Source organism: Plasmodium coatneyi, chromosome 9 (assembly GCF_001680005.1).
Source record: "Plasmodium coatneyi strain Hackeri chromosome 9, complete sequence".
NCBI classification, from domain to species: Eukaryota; Apicomplexa; class Aconoidasida; order Haemosporida; family Plasmodiidae; genus Plasmodium; species Plasmodium coatneyi.
In genome coordinates this window covers 1,527,281-1,544,897 of record NC_033564.1, presented here as the reverse complement: position 1 = coordinate 1,544,897, position 17,617 = coordinate 1,527,281, and the positions used below count along the sequence as shown (strand labels likewise).

The following is a 17,617-nucleotide window of genomic DNA, read 5'->3' as shown; positions in this document are numbered from 1 at the left end:
CAACCCGCGACATAGCTGTTCCCCTCCAGTTTGGTCGAAGCGATTTTTGCAATTACGCCCACTCCTGACCTTTGTAACATTTGTGCGGAGGCGTCACCGCAACCTACCCCCGTTTGTATGTGCACTTCTTTTAATTTTCCTTTTTTTCCTTTCTCTTAATTTTTCAGTGTGTCTGTTCAGCAGCCTTAAGCGACGGGAACAACCGCAAGGGAAGCAACGTTCCGCCCTTCGACCATTTTTGCCCCTTTGGAAAAATGTTTACAATTACAATCGTAGGGGAATTTTTTTTTTTTTTTCAAAGTTCGTAATTCGTGTCTTTAAAAAGTTTAACCGCATTATCATTTAATTAAAGGGTATATAAAAAAAAAAAAAAAAAAAAAAGTCGACATACATACACACATGCATTTCTACACAGAGGGGACACACTCACAACAGAGTTTGTTCCCGGCAACCGTTCGATTTATCATCCATTCCCATTCTTTTTTCGTGACGGACATGCACAGGCGCCAATACATTTTGGCACACGCCAGTGAGGGAAAATTGGGTCTTCACATCAGCACTTCAATCTGCGTCCTTTCAACTGGGACATTAGACCCATCTGGTCCGCACACCAGGTTTGTAGTCTTCCTTTAAATCTGTAAGGTGGGACAAAGGGAAATACGACCTATGTGTATACTACGCTATATAAGGGGTAGCACTTAAGGGTGGAAAAAAAAACACATGAGAAAGGCAGGAGCAACAATCACTCCCTGCACATACACAGTAGGATTATGGAAAATAAGGGTTCAACCACAATTATCCCCATCAATGCGATACACTTGTTTTATTTTTCAACCGCTGCGTGGGTACTCTCTCATAACTGATGGAGTAGCAGCTCAGCATATTCCCCCCTTACACTCACACACACACACACACACACGCACACTCTCGTTTTTTACGACGACACGAAATGGTTAGAAAATGTTTTCTATGCAAAGAAACGCCCCCCCGCAGAGACAACACTCGTTGGGGTCTCCCTTCTGTGTCAGACATCTAAGTGAAGGCTACGTGAAAATTCATCGAATCCTTCTAATGAACTCTCAACTGCGAACATATGAGAAGCTTTGTCATCATTCAAAAGAAGGGAGGGGTGGGCGCATCATATACATAAAGGTATATATATGTGTAGGACGGGGGAAACATACAACGTGAACGCACACACGTATGAACAACATGGCCATACGAGGTACTCCACGTAATGTATCCTCCTCCACACACTCGCCGCAATTTCGTTTGGTAAGAAAAATAAAATAAAATAAATTCGCACATTCCGCGTCAGACATCTAAGTGAAGGCTACGTGATAACTCATCGAGTCGTTTTTATTCAACTGAACTCTCAACTGCGAACATATGAGAAATTTTGTCATCACTCGTAGAAAGTGCGTCTTTCTGTAGGCGCGGTCTGGGGTGGGTGGGCACAGTGGCTTGCACGTTCCCATTCCGCTATTCGTTTGATAAAGGGGTGTAAGAACACAATCGTAAGTACGCTCACATAGATGCAGCAAACGGCATGCACTTCAGCTCTGGGGTCAGACATCTAAGTGAAGGCTACAAAGACAATTCATCGAGTTGTTCTTTTTTAACTCTCAACTGCGAACATATGAGAAGCTTTATCATCATTCCGCAGAGCAGCGGCATTGCGATGTCCCAGGTGGGTTTGCGTATTTTCGACGAGCCCGAGATGCAGCTGCCTTTTATGTTAGGAAGCTCACTAAACAGCGTACCCTCAATATGGATCGTAGGGGGGAGGGATTAACTCCCCCGGAAAATAACACAAAGGCAAATCTCACCCCACTGGACACTCTCAATTGTGAACCCTCAAATGTTGATACACTTCCACGTGGATCTCCTCTCCTCTTTGTTTCACCCTTTTTGAGCATACATCCCAGAGCAGGCTAATGGGTACCGTATAAGTGGCACCAACACTTATGCAAATGAAACTCATAAACAAGGATACGTGCAAAGTGGCACTGTAAAAACTGCATTACCTTTGTGGATCTTCCAATGTGGGTACTCAGCTATTGTTTCTCCTGGAGCCTGGATACCTAAAAGTACAATGTAATCAAAGTAGTTGAACTGCCCAACTAGTCGAACATTCCAAATCCCATGAAGCCGTCTTCCTCCTCTTCTTCTTCCTCCTCCTGCTTTTTGGCCTCTTCCTTCTTCGGTGCATCTGCCTTGGCCTCAGCCGCAGGCGCAGCAGCAGCGTAAGCCTCGGGATTCTCAACCATGTCTTTGATCTTCTTCATTAGAGGGAAGGTATAGTCTGTGTCAATTACCAACGCAACGATGTTCTTAAATGCCTCCACGAAGACATGTGGATAGGAGGCCTCTGTTATCACACCAATAGATCTAGACAACGCTGCAACGTTGGCAACACCCTTTCCAAACTTTGCCAAAATATCCTCCTCAGTTATATCCAAAACTTTCGCGTCGTAAATAACACCATCATCGTACACAGTTCTAACGTCCACACCGTAAGAAAAAGGTTTCATGTTAAACTTTTGCAAAAGAGTAGCAGACGATGCTGTGACCTTTTCTCCCTGCTTAATCAGATGAACATGTTCCTGAATTTCAATTTGCCCCTTCACAATTTTGGTGGATATTCCAAGCGATTGAAAGAAGGATGTGTGAGATGGATCCATCCCTGTTGGTCCTGGTGGGATAAAAACATCAATCGGGGCTATAACACCTAACCTTGCTGGTGCAGGAGATTTGTTCTGTAAAATGATGTTCCTCACTTCGGTCAAATCATCTTTGCAAAAGACAAAACCCATGTTCAACTTTACCAATGGTAACAACTTCTCTATCTGGGGAACAGCTTGTAAGTTTTTCTTCAGTGCAGTTCGAATTCTCGTGTTTTTTCCCATTAATATTATGGCCTTTCCTCTCAAACTCTGACGTACACTAGCCATCTGATTGGATCCTACATTGTCCACATGTACAATTAGAATTTTCGTATACTGTTGAATCAGGGAACTCAGCTTGTCCATGTATATTTGTTTCTTCTGTGCTTTCGATAATTTCGCCATTTTGCTCTACTCGATAATATTAAAAGGTAAAGGTCCGTTGCGGAGAAAAAGGTAGATATATGTGTATTGAAATGCTCGACTTGTCCTTCCTTTTTTATGGAGACTGGCAGTACAATCAATGTCTGACAATCAGTTTAACCTGAACAGGGGTAACCAAAAAAAAAAAAAAAAAAAAATAGATACATATATATATAGTGCGACATATGATACGAACTGGTCTAATACAGCGAGCAAAAAATGCTGCCCTGACGCAGGGTCGTTCAATCGAGGTGGACAAGGTGACAAGTGCTGTTCGCATGCCCTGATATGTGTTTGTCCCACACAACGACAGAGCAAATGCATAACGCTTTTCCGCGATGTCGGTGAAGAAACGAACAAGCACCATGCGTCAGTATGTAAGCAAAGTAGCGTACATGTGACCCGTTGTACATATTGCGCGCAAAACAATTTCATATGCATGCACAGTCATGGAGGTACCGTTTGGGTACAACTGCGTGTTGTAAGCCAAATAGTAGCGCGCAGGGCATATGTTGTATAAAAGGTGGATCATGCAACGGAGGTCCTCACTCATGGGAAATCGTAAAACACATGGCGATTATGGAATTGAAAAAAAAAAAAAAAAAAAAAAAGCCGCACTGGGGAGTTATTATTCCCGTTGGGGGAAGAACATAACTTTTCCACAACACGCGCATACACGGCTTTCATATCATAACACTGGCATACGTAACATTCAAACGGTCAATTTAATACTCGCGTAGGGAAACACCTTCCCGCGTCACGCATATCTCATCGCATCGTGTTGTACATGTTAGAAGCTCTGCGAAATTTTCCTGTTGGCTTACCATAAATTGTATGTTCCTCCAGAGGGGTGAAAAATGCTTTAAGAGGAGTGAGGGTTATTTTATATTCGCAATTTGTGGAAGCAGAGTGTTGCTCGTCACATCTGTTTTTTTTACTTTTTATTTTTTATTCTCCTTTATGTTTCTTTTTTTTTGTTTTGCTTTATTTTGTTCCTAATTTTTTTGCATTTTCCGTAGCATTTATTTATTTATTTATTTTTTTTTTGCGTAACGTGAAGAGTGAAGCAACACGACGATTCAAAAAGCTTCCCTTTTTTTTTTTGTGGCGAAGGGGACGTTTTTTTTTTCCGCTTATTTTGGCAAGCCAATTTTTTCATTTTTCGTTTTGCTTATGTGCCTCACCTCGTAGTGGAAAAAGGGGACGGCGCGAGAATAATCTTTTGCTGGGCGCGGAAAGTTGAATGAGCGACTCGCGCCCCACCCCCGGATGGGATGCTAAAATACGGGTCAGGGAAAATATGCTTAAGAGGGGGGCACTATAAGCAGAGGGGGCAAGCAAATGTCTGCATTAAAAAGTGAACTCTTTTGTGTGGTTCTTCCCCGCCAAAGCTGTTTTCAAAGTGCTAACTGGCGAGTTACATAGGATCCAACCGAAGGAGGCAGCACAATTCCAACATATATGCAAGCGGGGATCCACACTAAAGCACCGCCAAGTAGGTGTTATATATCCATGGCATAAAAATTACAACTTCGCAATGGGCCGCCACTGTATTATATGGCGCATTCAGAAGTGGTGCGTTAGGGAGCGGCGCGTAAAGAGTATTGCTCGCATGGGATTCACACGGTGCGACATTTATCTCATACGTGTACCATTATATAGTATATATACCTCTCACTATATACCCACGTTTTATATGTATGCTCTACATCCGAGTTGAAGGAGGGGCTGAAGCTTTTTCGCATTTCAGTGCGCGCGGCGGCATACGTATGTATGCGCAGCCCAAGGAACACACCCTGACCGATGGCCGGTAAAAAGGTCGACGTTTGGTCGGTCAAGGCGTCGCATGGTTAAGTGATCCATAGGGCAAGGGATGCATTTTTTTTTTTTTTTTTTTACCGGGCACTTCTTTCCACATGGCCGAGGCTCATAAACGCGCGTCATTATTTTTTATTGCGAAAATTGGAATCGCCCCCCCCTTTTTGGCAAAAATTCGGAAAAATACGGTTCAAATATTTCGGCAAAATTGCGGCAACAAGTCGACATAAAATGCAGCATTTTTTTGGGAATTTTTTTTACCGTAATTTACTGAAAAAAATTGAAAAAAAATTCAAAGAATAATTTTTATGGAAAATTTTTCAAACCAGTTACCGCAAAAGAGAAGAAGCAGCCAAGGTTACCTTTTAGCGCAAAATCGTTACGTTCACCAGGGAGAAACTCATCCTTTCTGCGTTATACATCAGAGCAAATATAATAAATAACAGCCAGCCTGTTCCCAACGAATATCTACCAACTCTTACAATATACCCCCCTCTCTCAATTGATAAGCCCAAAATGCCGAAGCAAATTACCGACATCCGCAAGTTCCTGAAAATCAGCAGGAAGCCCGACACCACGGCGGTCATCATAATGAAGAAAAAAAGCAAAACAAAGAAAAACACCATAATCACAAAGTTGAAGCTGAGAACGAAGAAGTACCTTTACACGATGGTTTTTTCGGATAAGAAAAAAGCAGAGCGAATTGAGAACTCGCTGCTCCCAAGCCTGAAGAGAATTTACTATCCCCAAAAGAAGGTCGTACAGCCAGCCAAGAAGACGAAATTTAGCAAGGGTTAAACGGGTTCTCTCTCTTCACATGCGGAGCGGAAGAACATGAAATCGAAGGAAGATGGAAAAACGAATGGATAGAGACGATACCTGCGAGCGTGCTTACGCGTACCGATCAGACCACACATGCGTAAAAGGAGAAACGTACGATGTCGCAACCATCCTGTGAACTGTTGACCCGGTTGGGCAGTAGGCCGAAAATGCGACGTGTGATGCGTAACCGTGATACTGCATAGCAGCTCCTTTGTGGAGATTTATTTTTTTTTCCCCAACCAGACGCTTGGCTTATATATGGAAATTGTGCACTTGCTGTGGAAGGAAAGGAGAGGGAGGAAGATCCTTGCTTTGTTTGCTTATCTGCTTCCTTCCCTCCTTCTTGCCACTTCGATTATATCATTGGACCCTCTCATTTAGCGACTTTTTTTTTTTTTTTTTTTCATGCCATGTTTCTCATTCCGTTACGCTCCAACGTTTAACTTTTAAAATATAATCACTTGTGTGTACATGCGAAACGGGTAGCATCACAGTTTTGTGAAAATTGCACTCGAAGCGAACGTCGTGCACGACTGCTTGTCCAGAACAAAAGGTGAACTTCTCTTTAAACGCGAAAATGTGCATAGAGTGAGGGTGACCCTCTTCCAGGACAGCGTCATTTCGCTGGATCAAAAAAAAGTGGTCAGGCCATTTCACGCAGCTGTCACGTTCAAAATGTGAGCGATGTGAAAGATGTGAGATAGGATGGTGGTAAAACCAACTGCACGTTGACGCAGTCCTCGACGAAGGACACCGACTGCATAAAGCGGAAAGCAGTGTACACTGGACTCCGCAAAAGGGACTACCCCCCCAGCGCTTTTTTTTTTTTTTTTTTCTTTTTTCCCATCCTCCATTCAATGGCAGGGAAATTCAGGAACTCATTCTATTTGTCCCGTTTTTGTTTCCAAATGAACATTACGGTGAGGCCACGAAACTTCCTCTCACCCCCGTTCGACATACAGATAATATATAGAGCATTTACTTCCTCCTTTGCAAATGTTCCACTTTTTGTTCGTTTAAAAGCTACACCACGCGGGACATCACCCAGCATTGCTGCAGGCATAGTTTGGTAAAAAGAGGAAAAATATCCTGACCCGTTCATGCGAAATGTGTAAAAAAAAAAAAAAAAAAAAAAAAATCGCTGAATTGTTCAGAAAATTTTGAGGAAAAAAGCTAGCTAGACCAATTTCATTTGCACACACAAAAGCATGCCGAATCGTAAGGAGAGTCTATTTTACCAGAAGATCAAGCCCTGCATTGAAAAGTACCTACCACGTTATTCCTTCTCAGAAGAGGGTCACATACAATTCGAGTCCAACTGCGAATTTTCCTACGGAAATAGCGGTTTCCGCGATAAATACCAATCTGCCAGTTGTGACTTGTTGAACGCTTTAAATAAAAGCGGCATTCTTGTGGGACTGCTATTCGTTAAGTATAACTATGAAACGGCCAGGAGGCATAACCTGCTTGGGGTCAAATTGGAAGGAAGAGAAAAGGACTTGTACCATATGTGCGGTGTGAACGAAGTTAGGTGGAAAAATGTAGGCATAATAATCACAGCTTCGCATAACCCCCATGATGAAAATGGAGTAAAAATAATTGACCAAAATGGGAGACAAATAAATGAAGTTTACGAAAGTTATTTAACCGATCTGGTAAATAGACATTTGAGATTTCTTCGGAAAAATGAAAAATGCTCCATCAATGATATCGTCGATGATATAATCGACTGCATTGTTCGTCTCTTCAAGGAAGAAGCACTCATCGACATGTATGATGATTTCGCTTTTGAAAGTTTACGAAAGTTGGACAATATAGTGCACTGTTTTAATAGGTATAATGTGCTGAAGGCGAATGTGTGCATCGGGTTTGACACGAGGAGCAGCTCCATACACCTCAACCAGATCCTTGTTGAAACGTTGAGTCTGTTAAACATTTTCAAGTGCGTAAATAATATGTGTTATGTTACCACGCCGTGCATGCACTTTGTTGTGTATTTTTTTAACGCAGTTAATGTGGATGAAACGTTGGACCCCGAGGTGATCAATTTGGGGATGTGTGTTGTACATAAGGAAGCGGGCGACTTGGATTACCTCGGCGGTTTTTGCATCCCGGGGGGAAATCCTCCCCCCATGGAACTGTACTACGGGGAGGGCGAGCAGTCATATGATCAAATTTCACATGTTGGGGTGCAGGTAAGCACGCTGCAAAAAAGCAATGTCACCCACCTGATGACCCATAACAGCGACAGGATTTACTTCGCCTACTTTACACACGCCTTCAAAAAACTGTACAGATGCCTAGACGAAACATTTGAGGGAGCTTTAACAAAAAATTGTGAAGAAGAAATTATCCATGTGGACTGTTCCAACGGAATAGCTAGTCTTAAGTTGGATAATTTTTGTGATATTTTTAAAATGTTAAAAAAAAGAATTATTAAAATAAATTATGCGGAAGATGAAGGAAGTGTTTTGAACTTCCACTGCGGGGCAGACTATGTGTACAGCAAGAGGAAGCTACCTCTTGGTGGAAAGAATTGTCTTGGGGTTGGCCACACGAAGTCTTGTTCGTTTGACGGGGACGCTGATCGGATCATCTACTTTTATGTGGACAACATAGGAAGGAAGTGTACCCCCGAACAGGTGGACACAACATCGTCCCCTCCGATGAGAGATACAAAATGGGACCACCATCAGGACGTTAAAATTTTCAGCTGTGCCAACTGTGTATCCATCTTAGACGGGCCGAAAATCATTTGTCTATTTTTCAAGTGTATCACCAAAATTATGAGTCCCATTCAGGTGGGAAAAAGAAGCGAACATTTGGAGGAAGAAGAAAAAAAAAAAATTAACATCACCATTGTGCACACAGCTTATGTCAACTCAGCCTTTACTCACCACATGAATGAAGAGAAACGACGCGCCAACGAAAATATTGACCTCTTCCAACACATTAATGTTAATATAGTTTGCACGAAAACAGGCATTAAGTACCTGGACCAGGTTGCAAGAGAGTCCACCATTGCCATATTGTTCGAGCCGAATGGCCACGGAACGATATACACAAATATCTCCCAGTTAAACGAGTGGGCCACTTTGTTGGAAATACAGAATGATAAATATTTTTTGGCGTTAAAAAAATTTCTCCTTTTTTTCAATCAAACGACAGGAGATGCCATGGTCGATTTTGTTGCAATCGAGTTGTGTCTGTCGTTTCTCCATCTGAGTATACACGACTGGGATGGCTTCTACACCCCCCTCCCTTCCCTCTACATCAATTTGCCGTGTTCGAAATATATGTTGAGGAAGATAATTGCGCACCCCGAGCATGAGAAGTACCTAATATCGCCGCAGAGTCTGCAAAGTCAAATAGACCAAATTGTGCAGACAGTGGATGCTGCACACGGGAGATGCTTTATAAGGCCCTCGGGGACGGAACCGCTGATTCGCATTTACGCGGAGGCGCGAACTGTTGCTCAGCGGGATGAGATTCTGCGTTTGGTGCGCCTCTCCGTCCTTCAGTATGTGCAGGGCGGGGTGGACAAGTAGGCCCTTTCCTGCACTCATCCTACAATACAAGGGGGCGTGGTTACCTCTACATCCTTCCCCTAGTCTGCTCCGTTTGCGCAGAGAGTGCCCATTCGAGTTGCACACCGCTGTGCGAAATGATAAAAAAAAAAAAATTTTAATAATAACCTAAGTCTAGTTTGTCAGCATGGTTCCCCACTTGGCGATATGCGCCACGGGTGAAAGAACATAAAATCAAACAAACGAAGTGGAGAGGGGCATACAATTATGAATGCGCGTAACACACGCTGCGATGTATTCGAAGATACATTTTTTTTTTTTTTTTTTTTTTTTGGTAATTCATTTTGGCTAGTCGCTCTTAACATGTGTGTGGTAACTTTGCGCGTGCTTCGCGGTGGGGGGCGAACTGGAAATGTGAAGTGAGGAGCTCAATCCACACGAAAAAAATACGAATTGAGGGTGCGCTTGGGCAGGATACCTGCCGATGTGCCACTTTTAACTTTACAAAAGGGGGCACAAACGTAGCGATGCTGGTAGCGGTGCTGATTAAGGTGATTACGATGATTGTGGTTATTTTGGTGAATCCGATCACTCGGCGGGTTTGGCGTCCTCATCCCCGTAGTGCACCTTCTCCCCCTTGATCCTCCTAATAAACACGATGGCCACGGTGATGCCCATGTTAATAACGATGAACCCAATGATCAGCAAATTGATGTAGGTAAAATCGTACTTGGTGTATTTGGCCCATTCGAATAGAAGGAGACGCACGAAGGAGACAATCCCGCAGACGAAATTCAGCAACCCAATAAGCGTGGAGTGGTACTTGGAGCTAAAGGTAAAGGATATAAAGGTCCACAATTGGCCATTCGCACAGGCAGAGTACATGGTATTCGAAATGACGGAGATCCACTGCGCTAGGTTCGATTTGCTATAGCTAAACACGTACATACATAGGGCGAAAAAAAGTTCGTAGGAAAACATAACCATAACTCCGTACTTGTCTGATAAATTCCCCATGATAATACAAGGGATAAAGGAAAAGGGGAGAATATAACCCAAAATGTCATTCTTGTCTTTCGAGAGGATGTTCTCCACTACACTAAAGTAGAATGTGTTGTAAATCGCATTGAGTGGTCCATAAATCCAGAGACATAAAAAGTGTGCACAGGTACATATCTTGATTAGGTCATTAATACTTGCCCAATTGAACATGCTCTTTTTTTCATTCCCACTAGATACGATGCTCTTGTTGGTGGTGTTATTCATACTGTCCTTCTTTTGCTCGTTCATCTCGATATCCTTCTCCGTCACAGAATTGGCTGACCCATTGGCCAACTCGACAACACCATTTCCACTACGATTGGTGGTACTATCTTCCTTTACGTGGTTGGACATATTTCCTGCCCCCTTCATGCTCAAGTCCCTACTGCTGTAATAGTTGTCGAACTCGTACTGTCTATAGTACCTACTCCTCGGGAACATAAAAATGGTAAGGATGAAAAAAAATAACACACTGATGCACATATACCACAGCATAAAGGTTTTAAAGCTCAAGTTCAGTCCAGTGATTATTAAGTCTAGAATGGTCATTGTTCCCGCAGAGAGAGATCCCGCACCAGAAATAATATTAACAATTAAGTTTTCATTCCCTGGGTATAATCCTGAGGCATTCAACGTTGAGAAGGATGCCAGGTCGATACTTGCTGCGATGAATACACCAGAAATAACATATGCATCGAAATGCTCATTAGACATAATTAGGAGAAACCATCCAAGTAAATTTAATACGTGACCTAAAAGCATACTGAACCTGGATCCTAAATAATCCACGATAATCCCATTAAAAAAGGAAAAAGCAAAATAGGCAGAAGATCCAAAAACGAAAATTGTCTGTACTGCCTTGTCTTGATCTTCACACACATACCGTTTGTCATTAGGCTTGTCGTAAGACCCTTGTGCGTTTTTCGTGCATTTCCAAATATAGGCTTCATCTCGAAATAGCAGATTGGACAAGTTAGGCCATCCAAAAAATAAACGATTCGTTAATACAATCAGCATAAAATACAGAAACAGAATGATATTCCTATTTATGTTGAATGGGGTCTTCTGTTCTGAGGAAACTCGGATTTCTTTTTTTTCCAACAACTCTTCCAAGGTGGAGGGCATATCATACCCTTTTAAACTGATTAAACTGGTGCCTACGTTTCCTGGACTTCCCTTTTTTGCACCTGATCCATCATGTTTTATATCCTCCTCTGATTGGCCCTCCCGGCCTGGCTGGGTCAGGGGGATGTTCGACTTTGCTTGGGACCCCATGGGCTACGGGCGCATTATTTGACGGCCTTCTGCTGGCCTGCAAGGAGGGCGCAAGGTGAAGAACATATGCATATACGATAAAATGTGTGCACACACTCACAACTTTTGTACGTGTCTTGCACTTCCCGATGGATTAATTCGCGGGGACAAAAATGCCCCCTGCTCTGTGCACCGCCTTTGAACACTACGCGCGCACATATGACGTCGTGTCTTTGTTAATATAACTTTTCAATTTGGGGAAAGCCCTCTCGAGAACGCGGTACAAAGGGGAGGAGACTTCACCTTCTTAACGAGAAAAAACCCGCCGTGGGGGGAAAAGTTCTTTCCTCCTTTTGAAATGTAGGGGTGGAAAAATCAAAGTCTGTACTTCAATTTTGTTTGGCCCTTTAATATTTGGGGTGACGCGTAACGAACGTAAAAATATTGACACACACAAACACACAACGGGTGGATGTAGGTGACTTCCCTTCCAACTTATCAAACGTGCAACGGAAGGGAAGCGCAATTAACTGATATGCCTGTTGTAACTCCGTTTGCGTGAGCGTTACACGGAAAACGCCTACTTGGGTGTGTGCACAGGTACCTATACACTCAGTTATATATTCCCCCTTACTAAAGTACAATCATGTGACGCACAAAACTGTTCAAATGTACGTATACATAAGACAATTGTGTATTTTTTTAAATGGCTTTTTTATTTTTCCCTTTGGCAACACTTTTCACTTACAATTAATACGGGCAAGCGTTGTCCCCTTGGCGCTCAAAAAAAAAAAAAAAAAAAAAAAAAAAAAAAGAAGTTTGTGATTATCTCTACATAGCTCCAAAATCTGCATTACTCTGCAAAATTGAGCGCATCCTCACGAGGGGCAAAAAAAAAAAAAAAAGAAAAAAATATATCTACGTGATTGTGTATGTAACTCAGTTCCTCGTTTGGCAGCCCAAAGGGAAGCTCTCACGTGATGAATGATGGATGATTGGCGATGGCCGCTTCAAGCGCGTTTTGCAAAAATGGTGAAGCGAAGGTTCCGTACACTACTTGTGGAGGTGCACGTGACGAGGGGGTGCAGATGGCAAGTTGGATAGTAAACTGGTCGGCAAGCTAGTCTGCAAAACCGAAGGTGTCGAAACGAACGCACAAAAAGTGTACAACAAATGGCAAAGGAAAATAAGGCCCAAAAAGGGGAGCATGTGGAAAGGGTAATCAAGTGACTTTTTTTTTTTCCCACTTAAATGGTATTCCCTAAAAGGAAGCCACAAAATAATGTTATGTACAGCTATATTTAAAAAAAAAAAAAAAAAAAAAAAAAAAAGGCAACACAAGCTCCACCACTTTGGTTCATTTACACCCGTAGAAAATATGAACAGGCAAGAACAAAAAGGGAATTTTTTTATTTTTTTTTTTTTTGATGTTGCCTGGGAAAAGCTGTTTAGTTTGATGTATATACCCTGCAATGGGTGGAGGCCCAAAGTGCTTCCCCAATGGTGTTAACCGGATAAGGGGGGGGTCCTTTTCCGTGCGGCAGTGTACTGTACTTTTAAGGATTAACCGCTTCACCCCGCAAAGCACACTCGCAAAAGGGTACATATTGAACAATCCACTTGTGCCAATCATGATTTGCGCGTTCTAAAAATGTACAGGCGTGTAAAGGCATACCTTCTTTGTGTAGCTTCCCTCCCCCAAAAAAGCACCCCATTCATTTGCACACACGGGAAGAAAGATGTCATGAAAACTCTTCATGTGAATATCCCCCACGAGAAGGAAAAAATTGAAAAACTGGCAAATTTTTCGTAAAAGAAGGAACCACTTCGCACATTGAGAGTGTCCCATTTGGGTTTGTAAGACAGTAAGCGCGGGGAAAATAAAAAAATGAGGAACTGTGTACAATTACACAAATTTTTTACCATGTCACACATCGTGTGTGTATACGAAAAAGAATCAATATTTTAAGGACAAACACTGGCACAACGAAAAAAAAAAAAAAAATTTAATTGAATTCTATTTAATTAATTAATAATATTAGAAGAAGAAGGAAAAAATATCCGTCTACCCTTCTAAAAATTAAAAAAAAAAAGAATAGGAAAATACAAACACAATAAAAAGGAACCACACCATAAAAAAGGGGGTGGGAAGCACAACAACCACCAAATAAGGAACAACCCAAATAAGGAGCAACCACACACAAAAAAAAAAAGGAGGGGCTTGGCTTACTGTCAAAAAAAAAGAGGGCTTCAAATGGGGCTTGCCTTACTGCTTTTTTTTTTTTTTTTTTTTTTGCGCAAAATTGTCCATTTCTAGCGCCCACCAGCACATCACATATGTGCACTCCTCCGCAAAACATTGTTTTAAAGATACATTTAAAAAATTGACCTTATTATGTGTTTACGGAAAAAAAAATATATTAAGGACAAACATTGGCACATTTAACAAAGAAAAAAAAGAAAGAAAAAAAAAAGTTAAAAAAGAAAAGAAAGAAACATCAACCTGTTCTTGGATTGTATGAACTCCGCGTTAATTCGTGCTCCCCCCCCCTGGAGGGAGGGGCCGACACCCATTGCGAATGTGTTACATACCTTGATAACTAATATTCGTTCTTTGCCTCTGTTGTTGTCTTTGCTTCCCGTTCCTTTGTCTTTGCCTTCTTTGTTGCTGATGTTGCTGCTGTCGTTTGTTATTTGCTGTTCTTCCTGTTCTTGTGGACACTGTAGTATATGGAGCAGAATATACTGTGGTAGACTTATCTGTGGAGTTTTCTACAGTGGAGTCTGTAGTGGAACCATCTGCCGTTGAACCAATTGTTGAAGTGCCGTTCTCTGTTGAGGTGTATTCCGTAAGCGCATCGAAGTTACGCTGGATAGACCTTCTGCTTCTACCGCTCCCTCTTTTATTGCTGCTTGCTTCAAATTGTGTATGGAACCAAGAAGGTAGAAGATTATACTAATATAAAAGGAAAGAAAAAGAAGAAGGTGGAATGGAGGGAGGTAGGAGTGTGTACGGACGTGCGTTATATATATATATATATATATATATATATATATATATATATATATATGTACATACATACATATATATATAGGCTATATATACATAGTAGTAATTATAGTGGTTGTACTTCGTACTTTATATAAAAAAAATGTGGTTAGTGGTAATGCTGCTACACCGAATATGGAAGAAACAATGGTTGCAGTGGGGTTCGCTTTAGGTGCGAATTTCAAATCTAATTTAACGTTCTTATAGATTGTAGTTCCCCCTGATGAAGTTTCTCGTTCAGGGGTAGATGTTAAGGTTAGTGGGTTCTGCTCATTGCTTACATCATAGGTATTTTTGAATTCCTTACAATATGGGTCCACGTCCCATTTGTTGTTGTCCCCTTTGGGCCCTTTGTTATTACAATCATTAAGAACCTCACTAAATGCTGTTTTAGCTTTTTCAAGATGGTCGTAGTAGCCTTTCTCACAGGAGTAGTTAAAGTCTTTCAATTTTTTCTTTATACCGTCGTAATCGAAGGTGAAATCAAACACCGTTTTTCGATAACCAAAGAGGTCCTTATCAAGTTTTGCAGTGTCAGTGTCTGGGTACAGAAGTGTGCAATTGTTCTCAACGCCGAATAATTGCAGTGCCTCATAAATTGTTCTCATAACTTTTAAAAAGGTAGTACCACTTGTCACACTTGTACCCTTACTTTCCCACACTTTATTTCCTAACCAGTAATATAAAAAATGACAAAGGGATTTATTGAACAGTTTGTCCATTTCCTCCGAGTCAGACGATTCGTCCAACTCTTCATCTTCGTCCGGTCCGCGGGGCCGCCCGTCGGGCCCGACGGGCCCCGACGGCAACCCCGCAGGGAGAGGCCCTAGTGTCCGCGTCTGGATTGCTTGTGCCTGTGCTTCTTTTTTCTTTTCACATATGAAGCACAAACCCCTCGCAATCTTCTGAGCATCAGTTGCAATTTCGGAACATGACTCTAATTTCTCATCTGCTTTTCCCTCCTCACCAATACGCTTACAATAATCGGTCGTCCCTTCGACGATCCCATAGAAACGTATCCTTGAATGCCGCGTATCCCAATCCCCTTCCTACAAATGGTTGTGGTAATGGTGGTTGGAGGCATAGGAATATGTATGTATATATATACACATATGTATTATTTCATTCCTTTTCTTTTTTTCTTTTTTCTTTTTATTTCTATTTCCATTTCAATTACATTAGGGGTGTAAGCATAAATTATTATTTATGTCATATTTATGCATGTATGCACTATTTAAACAAAGAGAAGGACGAACATACCTGTAGGTATGATGTTCCCTGTGCTGGTTTTGCCATTTTCCTAGTATGCTTTTGCACATAATGAAATTAAATTTACAGGTGTTGTTCATATATGCTTGTACAGAATAAATATATCAATTTTTCGCACATTTTAGGATGATTATGCTCATAGTTCATGGAACGTATGCATATGTTGTACATATATTATTATTATTATTACTATACACTTATTTCCTTCATTAATAAGTGTACATTGATCAATTTTTCAAGCAAATATAACACATTTCATATATCACAATTATCACATGTATATATAATGAAAACAACATGTAAGAACAACGCTTCGGGCCAGTAATCATATAATAGGGAGAACACACATTTCCCATACATCTCCTAAGCATGCACTATACTATTTAACTGTATGTAATTATTAGTAATATTCTTCTATTTTCTATATTCATTTGCTACTGTACACATAAAAGAACGCAAACTTCCTTACTTATGAACAAAATTCTTCCGTGATATATTATTTATTTATGTTCCTTCCCCCATTTTTAAAGGGGTTCTTCATTAAGAAATTTTAGTGCAAATAAAGTTACTATACAGGCACTACACTCCTCCCCTCCCCAGCCTCCCCTCTATAATTTATTAATAGGAGGAAATTCTTTTTTTTTTATTCCCTCCTTCCTTACAGTTCCTTTCGTACAACATCCTTCTTTATAATTTCCTTCTTTACATCTCCTTCCTTCCTTCTTCTTTATGTGATATATGTATATTTTAAGCAGCCCATACGAACATTATTGTATGAGGGATCAGTTACCAGAGTTCCCTTTTTCTAATTTCACATTATACATTTCACATCTTTATGTACATCGTTCCCTCCTTATGCCTTTTTCTTAATAATTACATAATAAATAGCTTTCTCACGAAGAAGGAGATGTGCAACATGTATTATATAAGTTTCAACCCTTTCTTTTTTTATAATGCATACTATATTTTACACAAAAATCTGCTCTTCTTTTATATTTTTAACGACGCTAACCATTACAAAGGTATAAGAAGTTGAGTACGCCTTGGACGGCTTAAAGAACATCCAAAATTTGAAGAGAGTTCTATCGATTAAGGGTATACTATTCAGCATTTAGGGCTCAGGGATTAGTGTTTAGGGTTTAGGGTTCAGGGTTTAGGGTTCAGGGTTTAGGGTTCAGGGTTTAGGGTTTAGGGTTCAGGATTTAGGGTTCAGGGTGAGGTTTAGGGTTCAGGGTTTAGCGTTCAGGGCGAGGTTTAGGGTTTAGGGTTCAGCATTTAGGGTTTAGGGCTTAGAGTTTTAGCTTAGAATTTAGGGTTTGGTTTTTACCATTTTAGGTTTTATGGTTTAGGTTTTAGTTTTATTTTTTAGGGTCCAGGTTTTAGAGTTCTGGGGTTAGCGTTCTCTATTTAATATTCAGGATTTACCTTTAAGGGTCTAGGGTCCTGGGTTCAGGATTTAAGGCTGACAGTGTAGCATGCAGTATTGAGGACATAGGCCTTAGCTTGAAGGTTATCCTTTTAGGACATAAAATTCAGGGATGACGGGTATAGGGTTCAGGGTTTAAGCATTTGCGTTCATAGCTCAGTGATCAGGATTCAGCATTCAGCTTTCAGCGCTTAGGTTTCAGGGTTCAGGCTTCACCCTTTAGGGTTCAAGATTCAGACATTAAATTTCAGTCTTTAGGGTTCATTGCTAAGATTCTAAGATTGAGTGTTGACGCTTAGGAGCTAGGATTAATTTTCTAAAG

General features: G+C 41.1%; 4 protein-coding genes across 4 annotated transcripts; 2 read left to right on the top strand and 2 right to left on the bottom strand.

Moving 5' to 3' along the window:
• Positions 1-2,123: 2,123 nt before the first annotated feature.
• On the bottom strand, positions 2,124-3,071 carry PCOAH_00026400 (60S acidic ribosomal protein P0; the record flags this gene model as incomplete). Its single annotated transcript, XM_020059445.1, has 1 exon — positions 2,124-3,071. One exon carries the CDS (start codon positions 3,069-3,071, stop codon positions 2,124-2,126), a length of 948 nt encoding a protein of 315 aa, XP_019914777.1.
• A 2,352-nt stretch (positions 3,072-5,423) lies between these two features.
• Positions 5,424-5,705, top strand: PCOAH_00026390 (60S ribosomal protein L38-1; the record flags this gene model as incomplete). Its single annotated transcript, XM_020059444.1, has 1 exon — positions 5,424-5,705. The coding sequence occupies one exon, from the start codon at positions 5,424-5,426 to the stop codon at positions 5,703-5,705; it is 282 nt and encodes a 93-aa protein (XP_019915156.1).
• A 1,232-nt stretch (positions 5,706-6,937) lies between these two features.
• Positions 6,938-9,277, top strand: PCOAH_00026380 (N-acetyl glucosamine phosphate mutase; the record flags this gene model as incomplete). Its single annotated transcript, XM_020059443.1, has 1 exon — positions 6,938-9,277. The coding sequence occupies one exon, from the start codon at positions 6,938-6,940 to the stop codon at positions 9,275-9,277; it is 2,340 nt and encodes a 779-aa protein (XP_019914810.1).
• A 567-nt stretch (positions 9,278-9,844) lies between these two features.
• Positions 9,845-11,572, bottom strand: PCOAH_00026370 (Uncharacterized protein; the record flags this gene model as incomplete). Its single annotated transcript, XM_020059442.1, has 1 exon — positions 9,845-11,572. One exon carries the CDS (start codon positions 11,570-11,572, stop codon positions 9,845-9,847), a length of 1,728 nt encoding a protein of 575 aa, XP_019914737.1.
• Between the last annotated feature and the right edge of the window lie 6,045 nt (positions 11,573-17,617).